This window comes from Lycium barbarum, chromosome 3 (assembly GCF_019175385.1).
Source record: "Lycium barbarum isolate Lr01 chromosome 3, ASM1917538v2, whole genome shotgun sequence".
NCBI classification, from domain to species: domain Eukaryota; kingdom Viridiplantae; phylum Streptophyta; class Magnoliopsida; order Solanales; family Solanaceae; genus Lycium; species Lycium barbarum.
The window spans coordinates 124,265,562-124,277,231 of NC_083339.1; the positions used below are offsets into that span (position 1 = coordinate 124,265,562).

At 32.4% G+C, this 11,670-nt stretch overlaps 1 protein-coding gene across 1 annotated transcript; it reads right to left on the reverse strand.

The window, feature by feature from the left end:
• Positions 1-6,601: 6,601 nt before the first annotated feature.
• On the reverse strand, positions 6,602-11,425 carry LOC132632245 (4-coumarate--CoA ligase 2). The gene is made up of 6 exons (XM_060348095.1): positions 10,209-11,425; positions 7,885-8,083; positions 7,524-7,669; positions 7,305-7,372; positions 7,096-7,201; positions 6,602-6,942 (listed from the first exon to the last, which is right to left on the reverse strand). Exons 1-6 carry the CDS (start codon positions 11,277-11,279, stop codon positions 6,817-6,819), a joined length of 1,716 nt encoding a protein of 571 aa, XP_060204078.1. The 5' UTR covers positions 11,280-11,425; the 3' UTR covers positions 6,602-6,816.
• Between the last annotated feature and the right edge of the window lie 245 nt (positions 11,426-11,670).

The following is an 11,670-nucleotide window of genomic DNA, read 5'->3' on the forward strand; positions in this document are numbered from 1 at the left end:
ACGATTGATCATCATCCGTCCGTTCATGATCTAATGGACTGTCGCTACCCGACTCGTTTATTATATTATTAACTAAATCATTGTTGCTCACAATTTGAGTGAGCTGAGTTAATATGGAGTTATCTTCAAAATCATTATGCCTATAAATAAGGAAAATTCATAGAATTTACCAGTCAAACACAATTATAAGATCCATGAATAAAGTGAACAAAATATGATTATATTTACCAATCACTGTGCAATTCACTTGGACCTTGATGTGAAGGGTATCAGACATTACAATTCAAATTCTGCAAATGCGTAGTAGCATTACTCGGTCCCCCCGTCTCACAGTTCTGCCCACTCCAATCAAAATTATGACAGTGCGTTGAAGCCAGACCATCATACTGTGTACTATAATTAATCTTATCGTTTGACTAACTACGAAATCCTACCATTGTTTGTTGTTGAACTACACCCCTTGGAAAATCAATATTCAAACTTGGGAGATAAGTAGTACCTTCGAGATCGAACTCATTGTCGGTAGGCACTTCAACCTGGGTAGAGCGTTCAACAGTAGCATACATGTCAAGCGCCGCTATGCTTATGTGATTTTTAAAAATCTCAGGACTACGAAGAAATAACGACAACGATTCATCGTCCGTAATCGGCATCTCACCATAAATTGGTAAACCATCAGCTGTAAATAACCTTGGACATCGTCCGGTGATAACTACCGAAAGTTCAGGATCATTTACGAACATTTTACTCCATAAGACGCGTTGCAGGTGATTGTATTTTAAGGAAATTGGAAACCTTTGCCTTATTTCAGGACGTCGACTGCATCTAACCGAACCTGCTTCATACACAACTTCACCACCCCAAAATAAATACACTTTTACATAAGTTTCCGTCATCTTTTATGAAATGGATTAGAGAAAAAATAAAAGCTTAAGGATATGAAACAGATAAGAGAAAAATGATATATGAAAGATATGAAATGAATAAAAGAGAATTGAAAGACGAAGGATATAACATGAGTAAAGATAGACAGTATATATTGACGGAAAAAAGTAAAGTAGTTTGCAAATTGAGTCAGAACTACAAAACAATTATTTTAATGTGACCATTTAATGCTCGTCTTAAATTTTAATTTACAACTTTATTTTCTTTTAAGTCATGAGAGTCACAATATAAACTAAATGTAAAAAAAAAAAAAAAAAAAAAAAAAAAAAACCAATGGAAACAGAACAGAACCAGCGAAGTGCAAAAATAAAAAAGAAAAATAATAACATTTCGTTGGGCTTTAGGAGAAATGTAGAAAAATAGTAACATAAAGATTCAGCAACTTTGTTGGGCTTTAGGCAAAATGTAGTAAAATAATAAAGTAAAGATTCAGCACCATTTCGTTATGATGATGGCGAAATGCATTTTTTTTTTTGACTGAAAATATTAATGTTTTTCACATTTCGTTGCACGTGTAACGAAAAACCCATTTGAGTATAAAAAAAATTTGGCATGCTAGTTTGGTCTTCAAGCTACAAAAACTTGCCATTTTGACGCCGGACTCGGGGCTTTCAATCCATTTCAATTAACTTAAGATAATCCATCTCCCTCTTTTTGTTGGGCCATTTGGACAATATTTGAGTGGGGGAAACAAAATTAGTATTTGAAGTTAAAGTTCTTAAAAATAATATATGTAAGAGTTATTCTAGATCTAAGATTCGCGCTGTCTCAACTATCAATTTATTATGGTGATTGTCAGGATTTTCAATCACAAATACTGAAAAGATTCTAGTGATTTGTCAGAACTTTTTCCCAAAACTCAGACGATTGCCATCAATTGTTGTTAAGGCAAACTTGTGATTGAAATTCTGGCGATTCGTCAGGATTTGTGACCAAAATTATGACGGTTATCGTAGCTTGCTGTTAAGGAAGTCTTGCGCAATATCAAATAAAAGATCTTGTCGACCCTTCCGAATTTTGCTCCCCAATAGTTATTTCTTAATGAGGTCAATTTTTAAATAATAGTTACCAAAGTCTTATTTGTGCAAATCTCTCCCCGAAAATTGTATCTAAGAGTCCGTTTGGATTGACTTATAAGTTGCTTATAAGCTGTTTTAAGCTTTTTTGAGTGTTTGACCGGCCAGCTTAAAGCCATTTTGTGCATAAAATAAGCCCAAAAAATTAACTGCGCCCGTTTGGTTTAGCTTATCTAAAGAAGCTTATAAGCTGAAAACAACTTATAAGCCAAAAAAAATAAGTTAGCCTTACCCAACTTTTTTTTTTAGTTTATAAGCTGCTTATTTTAAGCCCATCCAAACAAGCTCTAAATGGACTCTTAACAAAAAAGGCGGGAGGCCCATATTGCCTCGAAGGGCTCACTCTATCATTCATAAATGGACAATTTTCACGACTAACCTTTATTGGGGTTGGTCTTTAATTTTGGTCCTTCACTTAAAATACCTCGAGGTTCTGGGTTCGAACCTCCGCTCATTAAAAAAAAAAAAATTAAATTGCAAGGCAAGGCTTTACAAAAAGTCTACCTTATGTGGCTGACTTTCCCTTAAGGCGTAACTAAAAGTCTACTGGAGACGACACACTTTGCCTTAAGGCATAACTAAAAGTCTGTCGGAAAAGACAGACTTTTAGTTGTGGTTTAAGGCAAAGTCTGACGCATAAGACAGACTTTTTGCAAAGCCTTGCCTTGCAATTTTTTTTTTACTGAGCGGAGGTTCGAACCCAGAACCTCGGGTATTTTCGACCACCTTTTTAAGCGAAAGACAAAAATTAAAGACCATCAATTTGAGAGTCAAAAATTAAAGACCGCCCCAAAAGAAGGACAATCCGCGCAAAAAATTGTTCATAATCTTTCCTTATTATTGGCCCTTTTAAGCCATTTCAGTTAACTTAAAGATAAACACGGGAAGCGCACATAAACCTGATTTTGGTGTTACTATTTTTTTTTTGCACGGATTGTCCGTCATTTGGGGTGGTTTATAATTTTTGTCCTTCAAATTGGTGGTCTTTAAGTTTTGCCCTTAGCCTAATACCCCAAGATTGTGGGTTCGAACCCCAGCTCAGTAAATAAAAAATAAAAAAAATTCACAAGGTAGAATTTCGCAAGGCAAAATTATGCAAATCTGCCCATGCAAGACAGATTGAACTTTTTGTCCTTCATTAAAAGACCCTGCAGTTTACAAAATAGTCATTTCACCATTCTCCAAATATTTAAAATATAAATACTTAATTATTTTCCCTATAATTTAGGACTACATCAGGGTTTTACAAGTAATTAAATTAATATATATTAGGACTTTCAAAACCAACCATATGTCGGCTACGACTTATGGTAAATCATAAAGGTTAAGGAGTCCAACATGATTTATTGGGTCCAGAAATATATTTTAGGTTAAAGACGTTTACCAGAAATATTACATGCCGTAGGACATTACCTTCTTTATTATAGGCATTCATCTCTTCTTAGCTCTCTAGGTTTTCCTTTTAATCCACTGCATGCATAAATTTGTTGACCAGTAAGTCAATTTCTTTAAGAGTTTTTTTTTTTCTCTCATATTTCCAAATATCTTCATTATTAACTAGATTATAGGAGAAAAGTAATTCCATGGGCATCCTATACATTGGAAAAAAGCAGATTGTAGCATCAAGGAAGTTTTTTGAAGCTCTGGTATGTTACTCTCTTTATAATTTTCCCCCCTTTTATGCTAAAACATATTCTTGTGCCCATCTTTTTCCTCCTTTATTGTGAAATTGTTATATCAAAAAGCTGAGTGATTAAGTTTTAATTGGCAATGCATTAGTGCTATCTTTTTAAATATCTAGGGGGAGGAGGAAGGGGAAAAGGAGAAGAGAACGCTCTGCTATTGATGGAATTTGAACTTTCGATCTCAACTATAAAAGACAAATATCTCATCGTCCGAGCTAATAACACTGGACCTCACTATTAAAACTAATTAAAAATTCATTATGATTTCTAGGATTGTTAAGTATATATGAGAGCAAAAAGTTAGTCATCAAATGTAATAATTTATACTAATATGTGAGAGCTGATTTGATTTTTCTTTCCCAGAATATTGGAAAGAACCAGAGTAATCTTTAACTATGAGGAATACATATTGTGCTCCAATCCGGTGATGATGCGACATTGTCTTCTATGATCAGGTAATTTTCATGTATCTTTTTCTTTTTTTATATGCTTCAGTTTTGATATTCTGCAAAAAAAATAAATAAAAAAAAAATCCAATTTTGAAGAAAAAAATTTACTAATGTGAGGAATTTGAAAAAGAAGTACTAATGTGAGTACGTATCTTAATTTGCTTATTGTACGTACTTCACATGAATTCTTCGTGTAGTATAAACATATTTGTTAAAAATTTGAAACACTTTGAACGAGTCGTATCTATTATTGATATATCCACTTTTCTAAAGGTAATTATTTCTTTAATCACTTGAATTTTCTCTTAAGAATTGATTTGAATCAATTCACATTAGACAAAACTGTAAATAAATATTTTTTCTAATATTTAGGACAATAAAATTAATAAAAATCATATTGAAGCTGTTACTTGTTGTTTCATAAGAAAGATCGAGTGAAGCTGTTATTTGTTGTTTCATAAGAAATTTCACATCAGACAACATTGTCAATTAATATTTTTTTCTCCTATTTAGGACATTAAAATTACATTGAGGCTATTATTTGTTATTTCATAAGAAAGTTTGAGTTCAACCCATTTGTGATACTTCCTGGTAAGTTTAGGGTTATTCATTTATTTGCAGAAGTATTATTGATATTGTTTTCATTCTTTGAATACTAATAATTTTTTCATGTCATGCTATGATCTATTTGTCAGAAAATTATTTTTGTATTATTATAATTGAATTATTTTCCTAATATTTAGAACTTGAAACAATTAAAATTTTAATTTTGAATTATGTAAGAAATCCTAAAACTAAGTCTTCAAAGTAAAAACTTCTGATTCAGTATGGAAAAGTTTTAGAATCCAAATCAATCCAAAGTAAAATTTTAATTTGGAATGCTAGATATCTTGAAGTATAGTTATTAATTTTTTACAAAAATATAAGTGCAAGACTAATTGTCAGCCTTTGGTCTGGTAATTAATTATTCTATGACTAACCTCCAACCCTGAGATTTGATTACATATTCATACAATTTGTATGATTTTTGAGTGTATGAGAAGGAAGTTAGTCATTGAATGTAGAAAAAGTTGATATGTGAGGGCCAATTCCTTTATCCTTTCTAGAAATAATAAAAAGTAACCAGATATATATTTAAGGGTGAGAATTTTTTTAATATTTAGGAGTTCGAAATCAAGTAAAATTTTGATTATATGAATCCTTCTTTTATTTGAACTATATAATGCGAATTGTCTTTTTATTAAACAGGCGTTTAATTATTTTTTTAATATTTATGAATTAATATCAATTAAAATTTAATTATTAGCGTTCCTTATTTGATAAAAAGTCCTAATATATATTATATAGGACTTAAAAATCGATTAAAATTTTATTTAAACAATCAATGCAATATGATAAATATGAAAAGTTAGTATGTATAAAAAGTTATCCCTTTCTGCTAAGATCGAGGATGTTGCAAAAAATTAGAACTGTCAAAATTTAAGTCTTACTATAAACTAAGAAAAATCTCAGCATGAGAATGTGACATACATGGAATTTAAGAAAGCTCGCGTTCAAATAAGTGACTAAGAGTTCCATGTACGATATCACGTGGAAGACCTAAGATATTCAACCGTAATGGAAGGGAAGCATTATTCACTTTTAAAAAAAATTGTTAACCCTGAGATAGTCAGAAACAAATAAAATTTAATCAAGGAACTTTATGAGAAAAATTAGTCAAATTTAATTCAATATTTGATTTTTTGGTATTGCTTAGAACTGATAAACAAAAATGTGACGCCATTAAGCAGTACATAAAAATTTGAGACTCAACTGTTAAAAGGAAGATATTTCATCAAAATTTTGTCTTTCTTATGGTAAAGATCTTAGGGTTTCTGTTAAAATAATATTTTTTGTCTTCATGGACATTTTTTATAAGATTTGAGGATAAATAATATATTTCAGAATATAAAATAGCAAAAAGCAAGTGATAGACACTTAACAATTGCATGTCAGATATACATAGTTTAATAATATTTATATATTTTTAAATTTTATGTATACCCAAAGGAAATCATTACGAAACATAAAAACGTTACATACGCTAAGGACGTCGTTGTAAAGAGATATTATGATTTATGTGAGATACCACAACATAATATATTTATCTCTCATATACTAAAATATCTATAGTTACCAATAATATTTAATTAATTTAATTAAAGTCACATTTTTTGAATGTTCAGTAAATATTGAATTTAACTATTATGTCCACATTTCATTTTCATAATTTAGACAATTGTAGTTATTTTAATGAAAAAATTATTCTTTTTATATAAATTATTTATTGATTCACGCGATACACATGTGCAACGCACGTACGCTTAAAACTAGTTTATAGAATTGGAATTTGTCCTTTCAAATAATGGACCCGAAACTTCACAGAAAAAGAGAAGAAAACTCAAAAGAAACTGAAAACCCCAACAGACTTAACCATTTACTGTTATCAAAAGACAAAAATTAAAACAGCATTCACAGAATCAGTCATTGAATATGAGACTTCAGACAGAACATCGCATTAACAACTTGGACTAGACAATAATTGACGAAGTTATGTCTCCGAAAATATAAGAATTAACAAAGATCACATGCCACGTTAGACAAAACGGAAAAGGCCTTCAATCACTGGGTGGACGTTGGTGTCGCGGCTAGTTTCGCTCTCAGTTCTTTCCTCAGTATCTTTCCGGATGGAGACTTTGGAATCACGTGAATAAAATACACCTTGTGCAATCTTTTATAGAATATAACCTGCCATATCATTTTATGTTAATTATGCTTAATAAATTTCTACAAATTAGCCTCTCTCATTTGAATTTTAGGAACGTGTTATAGGTCATATTAAAGATAATGACATGTCACCTATTAAAAATTACAGTAAATTGTTTCTTCTCAAGTGTATACCTGTTTGGCAATAAATTCCTTTATAGCTTGTTCAGTAAGTTCAAAACCTTGGGCCGAACGGACTACAAATGCAACGGGGACTTCCCCTGCAGCAGCATCCTTTTGCCTGCATACATTGTTTAACATTTAACCAACTTTACATGTATGGCTAAACGATAGTAGCTACTGTATTATTTTTCTGTGATCAGTACTATTTGTATTGCACTTACGGCACAACAGCAGCATCTGCAATAGCTGGATGGCTTACTAGAAGAGACTCAAGCTCAGCTGGTGGCACCTATACAGCATTTAGGGTATTACAAAAAGTATTTATAGAATTAGGTCACTTATAAGGTAATTTTATGTACATTTATAGTAACTAATAACTTGCTACTACATGGCAAATACGATAATGAATGTATTTATATGACTTAAAATTCTAATTATACCTGGAAGCCTTTGAACTTGATGAGCTCTTTGACTCTATCAACGATGTATAAATCGTCATCGTCATCTACGTATCCTATATCGCCAGTGTGGAGCCATCCATCGACATCAATGGTCCGTGCAGTGGCCTCATCATCATTCAAATAACCTAATGGACATACAAAACATTAATGTAAATATATACTATTTCGACTATTTGAATAGATCATTACTAACTTTTTCTTACATTATGATTCCTTGAAACAGTTATTTTATATGATCCTGTTTCTTAAATCTTAATCCCATATTATTTATATATTAGGAGTATCGATTGAGTTTACATCGTCAGTGTATTACAAGTTAAACTCATAATGGATTAATTACCTTTCATGATTTGAGAACCACGGATGCAAATTTCACCGGGTTGGTTGCGGCCAAGAGAGCCACCGGTTTCAGGGTCAACCACCTTAAGGTCCGCATTTCGAACTACCGAGCCACATGAACCGGATTTGGTTGAAAATGGTTGTTTCGCAAATGCGGGGCACATTGTTACTACGGGTCCTGCTTCTGTCATACCATATCCCTGCAAGTCCACGTTCAATATCATCAATTAAGAACAATGATTTTTTTTTTTTTTTACAAAAAAGAAGAAATCAGAATTATGACATATTGTCAGTCCAGATTGATTCAAGTCCATCTTGACCAAAGTATATTATGAGAATATTGAATTATGAACCGTTTGTTGACTCAACTCATTTCAACATATCCGAATATTGCGTAGCCGTCCACTTTTACAGAAGTCAAGGAAATTTGAAGCATACTTAATCTGTTTTTTCTAAAAGGTACGGTACAGATTTGGAAGCCCCTCCCAAAAGAAAATGCTAAGCCGAAACTTAGCTTTTCAATTGCAAAAGCACGATTAAAATATAAATTTGTTCGCCTTTTGAAATGAAAGAGACTATATCCCATCATTTAAAAAATCTAGATAAAGCTGGTAATCCATTTAATGTTATCAACATTTGATGCATTGTATTTGTAGAAATTCAATTTTAACAAAAGAAAAGGAGTTGAATTTAATTTTTCGACAAGTAGTTCACACTTCTCATGCTAAAATCATAAAAGAGAAAGAAAGTTAGATATACGTAAAGGAGGCCAGATCAACATATCCTTTTCTTACTGAGTTCCATAAATTGTGAGTATGACAAGATGTAATTTGAGGGTAGAGCAATTAACGACTGTCTATGACTGCTATCCACCTACCTGCCTACTAATATGTTAAATAGCCGTTACCGCTGACATATTTGTCAATTCAACTAAAAAATGTTTAAGTGGCGTAGTTTCAATTTTTGGTCTGTTACGTGCAGATATTGCAACCATGCATAGTCTGAAATATGACGAAAAAACTAAAATATAATAGGAAGAAATAATGGTTAAATTAGTTATTTAGAAGAAATAAAGTCTATATTGTATGAAAAGTAATTCTCGAATAAATAAATGCCAAAATACGTTTGGAGCAGTGATACATAAAATAAATCAAGGGATAAAAGTTAGTACTATTAAACATTTACCACGAACTCAATGTAACTTTCACATGCGTATGACAAGTTTTAAATGAGAAAAACCAGCTGGATTAGTATTCATAACAGTTTGATTGTGTAAGAAAATTTAGTTTTAACGTAATATCATATGTAAATTAGAGAAATTTGATTTTGTAGTTCATTCACATATGTTGCTTTGTTATAGGACTATATTTTAATGGAGATCGGTCAAAAAAAAAAAATACAGCAAATCTATAAATGAAAAATGAGATTTTTTTTTAGGATTATATTCTTTTATTTATTGTATTCCTTCAGAGATATTCGTTACAAAAATTATTCTTTTATTTAATTTGTAAATAGTCATAGAAGATTATATCCCATGACAACCTCGTTGGATTCGAACTCGTAACAATTCGACTTGTAACCCTCTTGAGTCTTTGACCATCTAAGTGTCCCCCACATGACCATTTATATTATGTGACAAATTTAGTTTGTTAACGTAATCTGGTACAGATTATGTGTAATCTCACATGTTGATTACGACTTACTCACTTTTAGATTCTGACAATTTTGAAAGAAATGCCAACATTTATACCACAAATAGAGAGTGTCCTTTTCAACATGTCTACTCACAGTTTATATTAATTATTCACATTACTAAAAATATTCATCCCAATATACTTATCCATTTACAAAATCAAGATAAAATTAATTAAATTTTTTCTATTTTATCCTTAACATTACTTATTTTTTAAAGTAACTAATATTGATTAGAGCACAATTTATTAGAGAGAGATAAAGATACTGTAGTAAGCACCTGATTTGGACCTTTAACTAAATTTCCGGCTTATTAAATTTTTCAGAAACAAAGTTTGGCAATCTTGATTATTACAGCTACTTGTGTCTATCTAAAGAAAGTTTAAGAAAAAAAATAACTATTAGTTTCCTTTCGTCTTGTCTTTTCTACTTAAGTTAATACAATTTTAATTTCTTCAACTTCTACGAATGGTCGTTATTGGTCCAAATAACTCACTATTACCAATTGGGAAATAATTCATTCAAATAACATGAAATAAATTGGTTATAGTTTGTTGGCCAAAATTCGGAAATCAAGAAGTGTCAGTAAGTGCTTAGCTAAACCAAAAAAACAGGGCACTGTTTTTTTCTTACCTGTCCGAATATGGCTTGTGGGACTCTTCGATGTAGTGCTTCCTCCAACTCCTTTCCCAGTGGCGCAGCCCCAGATAACACGAGCCTTATCGAGCTCAAATCGAACGAATCAACCATCGGATTTTTAGCCAATGCAAGAACCAGGGGCGGAACCACAGCCGCGACTGACACCCGGTGCCTCTGTATCAGCTCCAGAAACGTGCCTATCTCAAACTTTTGCATCAACAGCACGCTAGCCCCTGCTCTTAGCGAGACTAACAGCACTGAATTCAACGCGAATATATGAAACAGAGGAAGCACACAAAGCACAACGTCGTCATGCTTCAAGTACAAATTTGGATTGTCACCATCGACTAATTGAGCCACACCTGTTATCAAACTTTTGTGAGTTAATATCACTCCTTTTGGCAACCCCGTGGTCCCTGACGAAAACGGTAGAACCACGGGGTCGTCAGGTTGAATAACAACCCCTTTTGGCATGTCCTCTTCATCTGCTTCAGAAAGTACACTGAAATGCAAGCAATTTTCTGGCGGATCATCGATTGTCACGACCGAAAAATCTTCCTCTATTTTCGGGTCGTTATCTCCTGATTCGCGAAATTTATCCACGTACTGAGATTCAGTAACAATTAATTTCGCATTAGAGGCTTTCAATTGCTTAAAAGCCTCTGCTTTTGTGTAAAACGGATTAGCAGTAGTGATAACAGCGCCAATCATAGAAGCTGCGAGAAAAGTAAACACGAATTCAGCGCAATTTTGAATGAAAGTCATGATTACATCTCCCTCTTTGATGCCTATGTCTGTTAATCCAGCAGCAATTTTCTGGCAAATGAGATGAGTTTCTGCAAAAGTGAAGGTTTTGCCACTGTTGCCTGATATAAGACATGTCCTGTCTTGAAACTCAGAGAGCCTCTCGAACAAGTAGACATGAAGAGGGACGTTATTGGAAATGGGTATATCTGGTAATCTTGATCTAAACACATGTAACTCTTCAGAAGATTGATTTGAAGGAGGGATAACAGATGATGATATCTCTGCCTTTTGGGTTTCAACAGTAGCTACACTTACCATTTCTTGTTTTTTTTTATTGGTTAGAATAGAAATCTTGTGTTTTTTATGAAAAGAAAAGAAGGTTGAAAAGAAAATTTATGAGTTGTGACTTTGTGAGGGTGTGTAAGAAATAGATAGAAAAAAGAGAGATCGTTGTAATAGGGAGAAAGGAAGGTGATATAAATACATTGGAAAGTAAGGTGGAGAGGGTTAGGTAAGTACATAAACGTGTGGCTTTGGGTGAGAAAGAAGGAAAAAAGGCCAAATGAGTAGTTACGGTAACATTGAGGAGGCAGACAAAGAGACTTGGTAGTTTAGCACGACAAAACGGAGACAAATTCATGATTTAAATTTTGACCCGTCCAATATTTAGAATTTCAGATAAAATCCATCACAATTGATTCAAAATTTA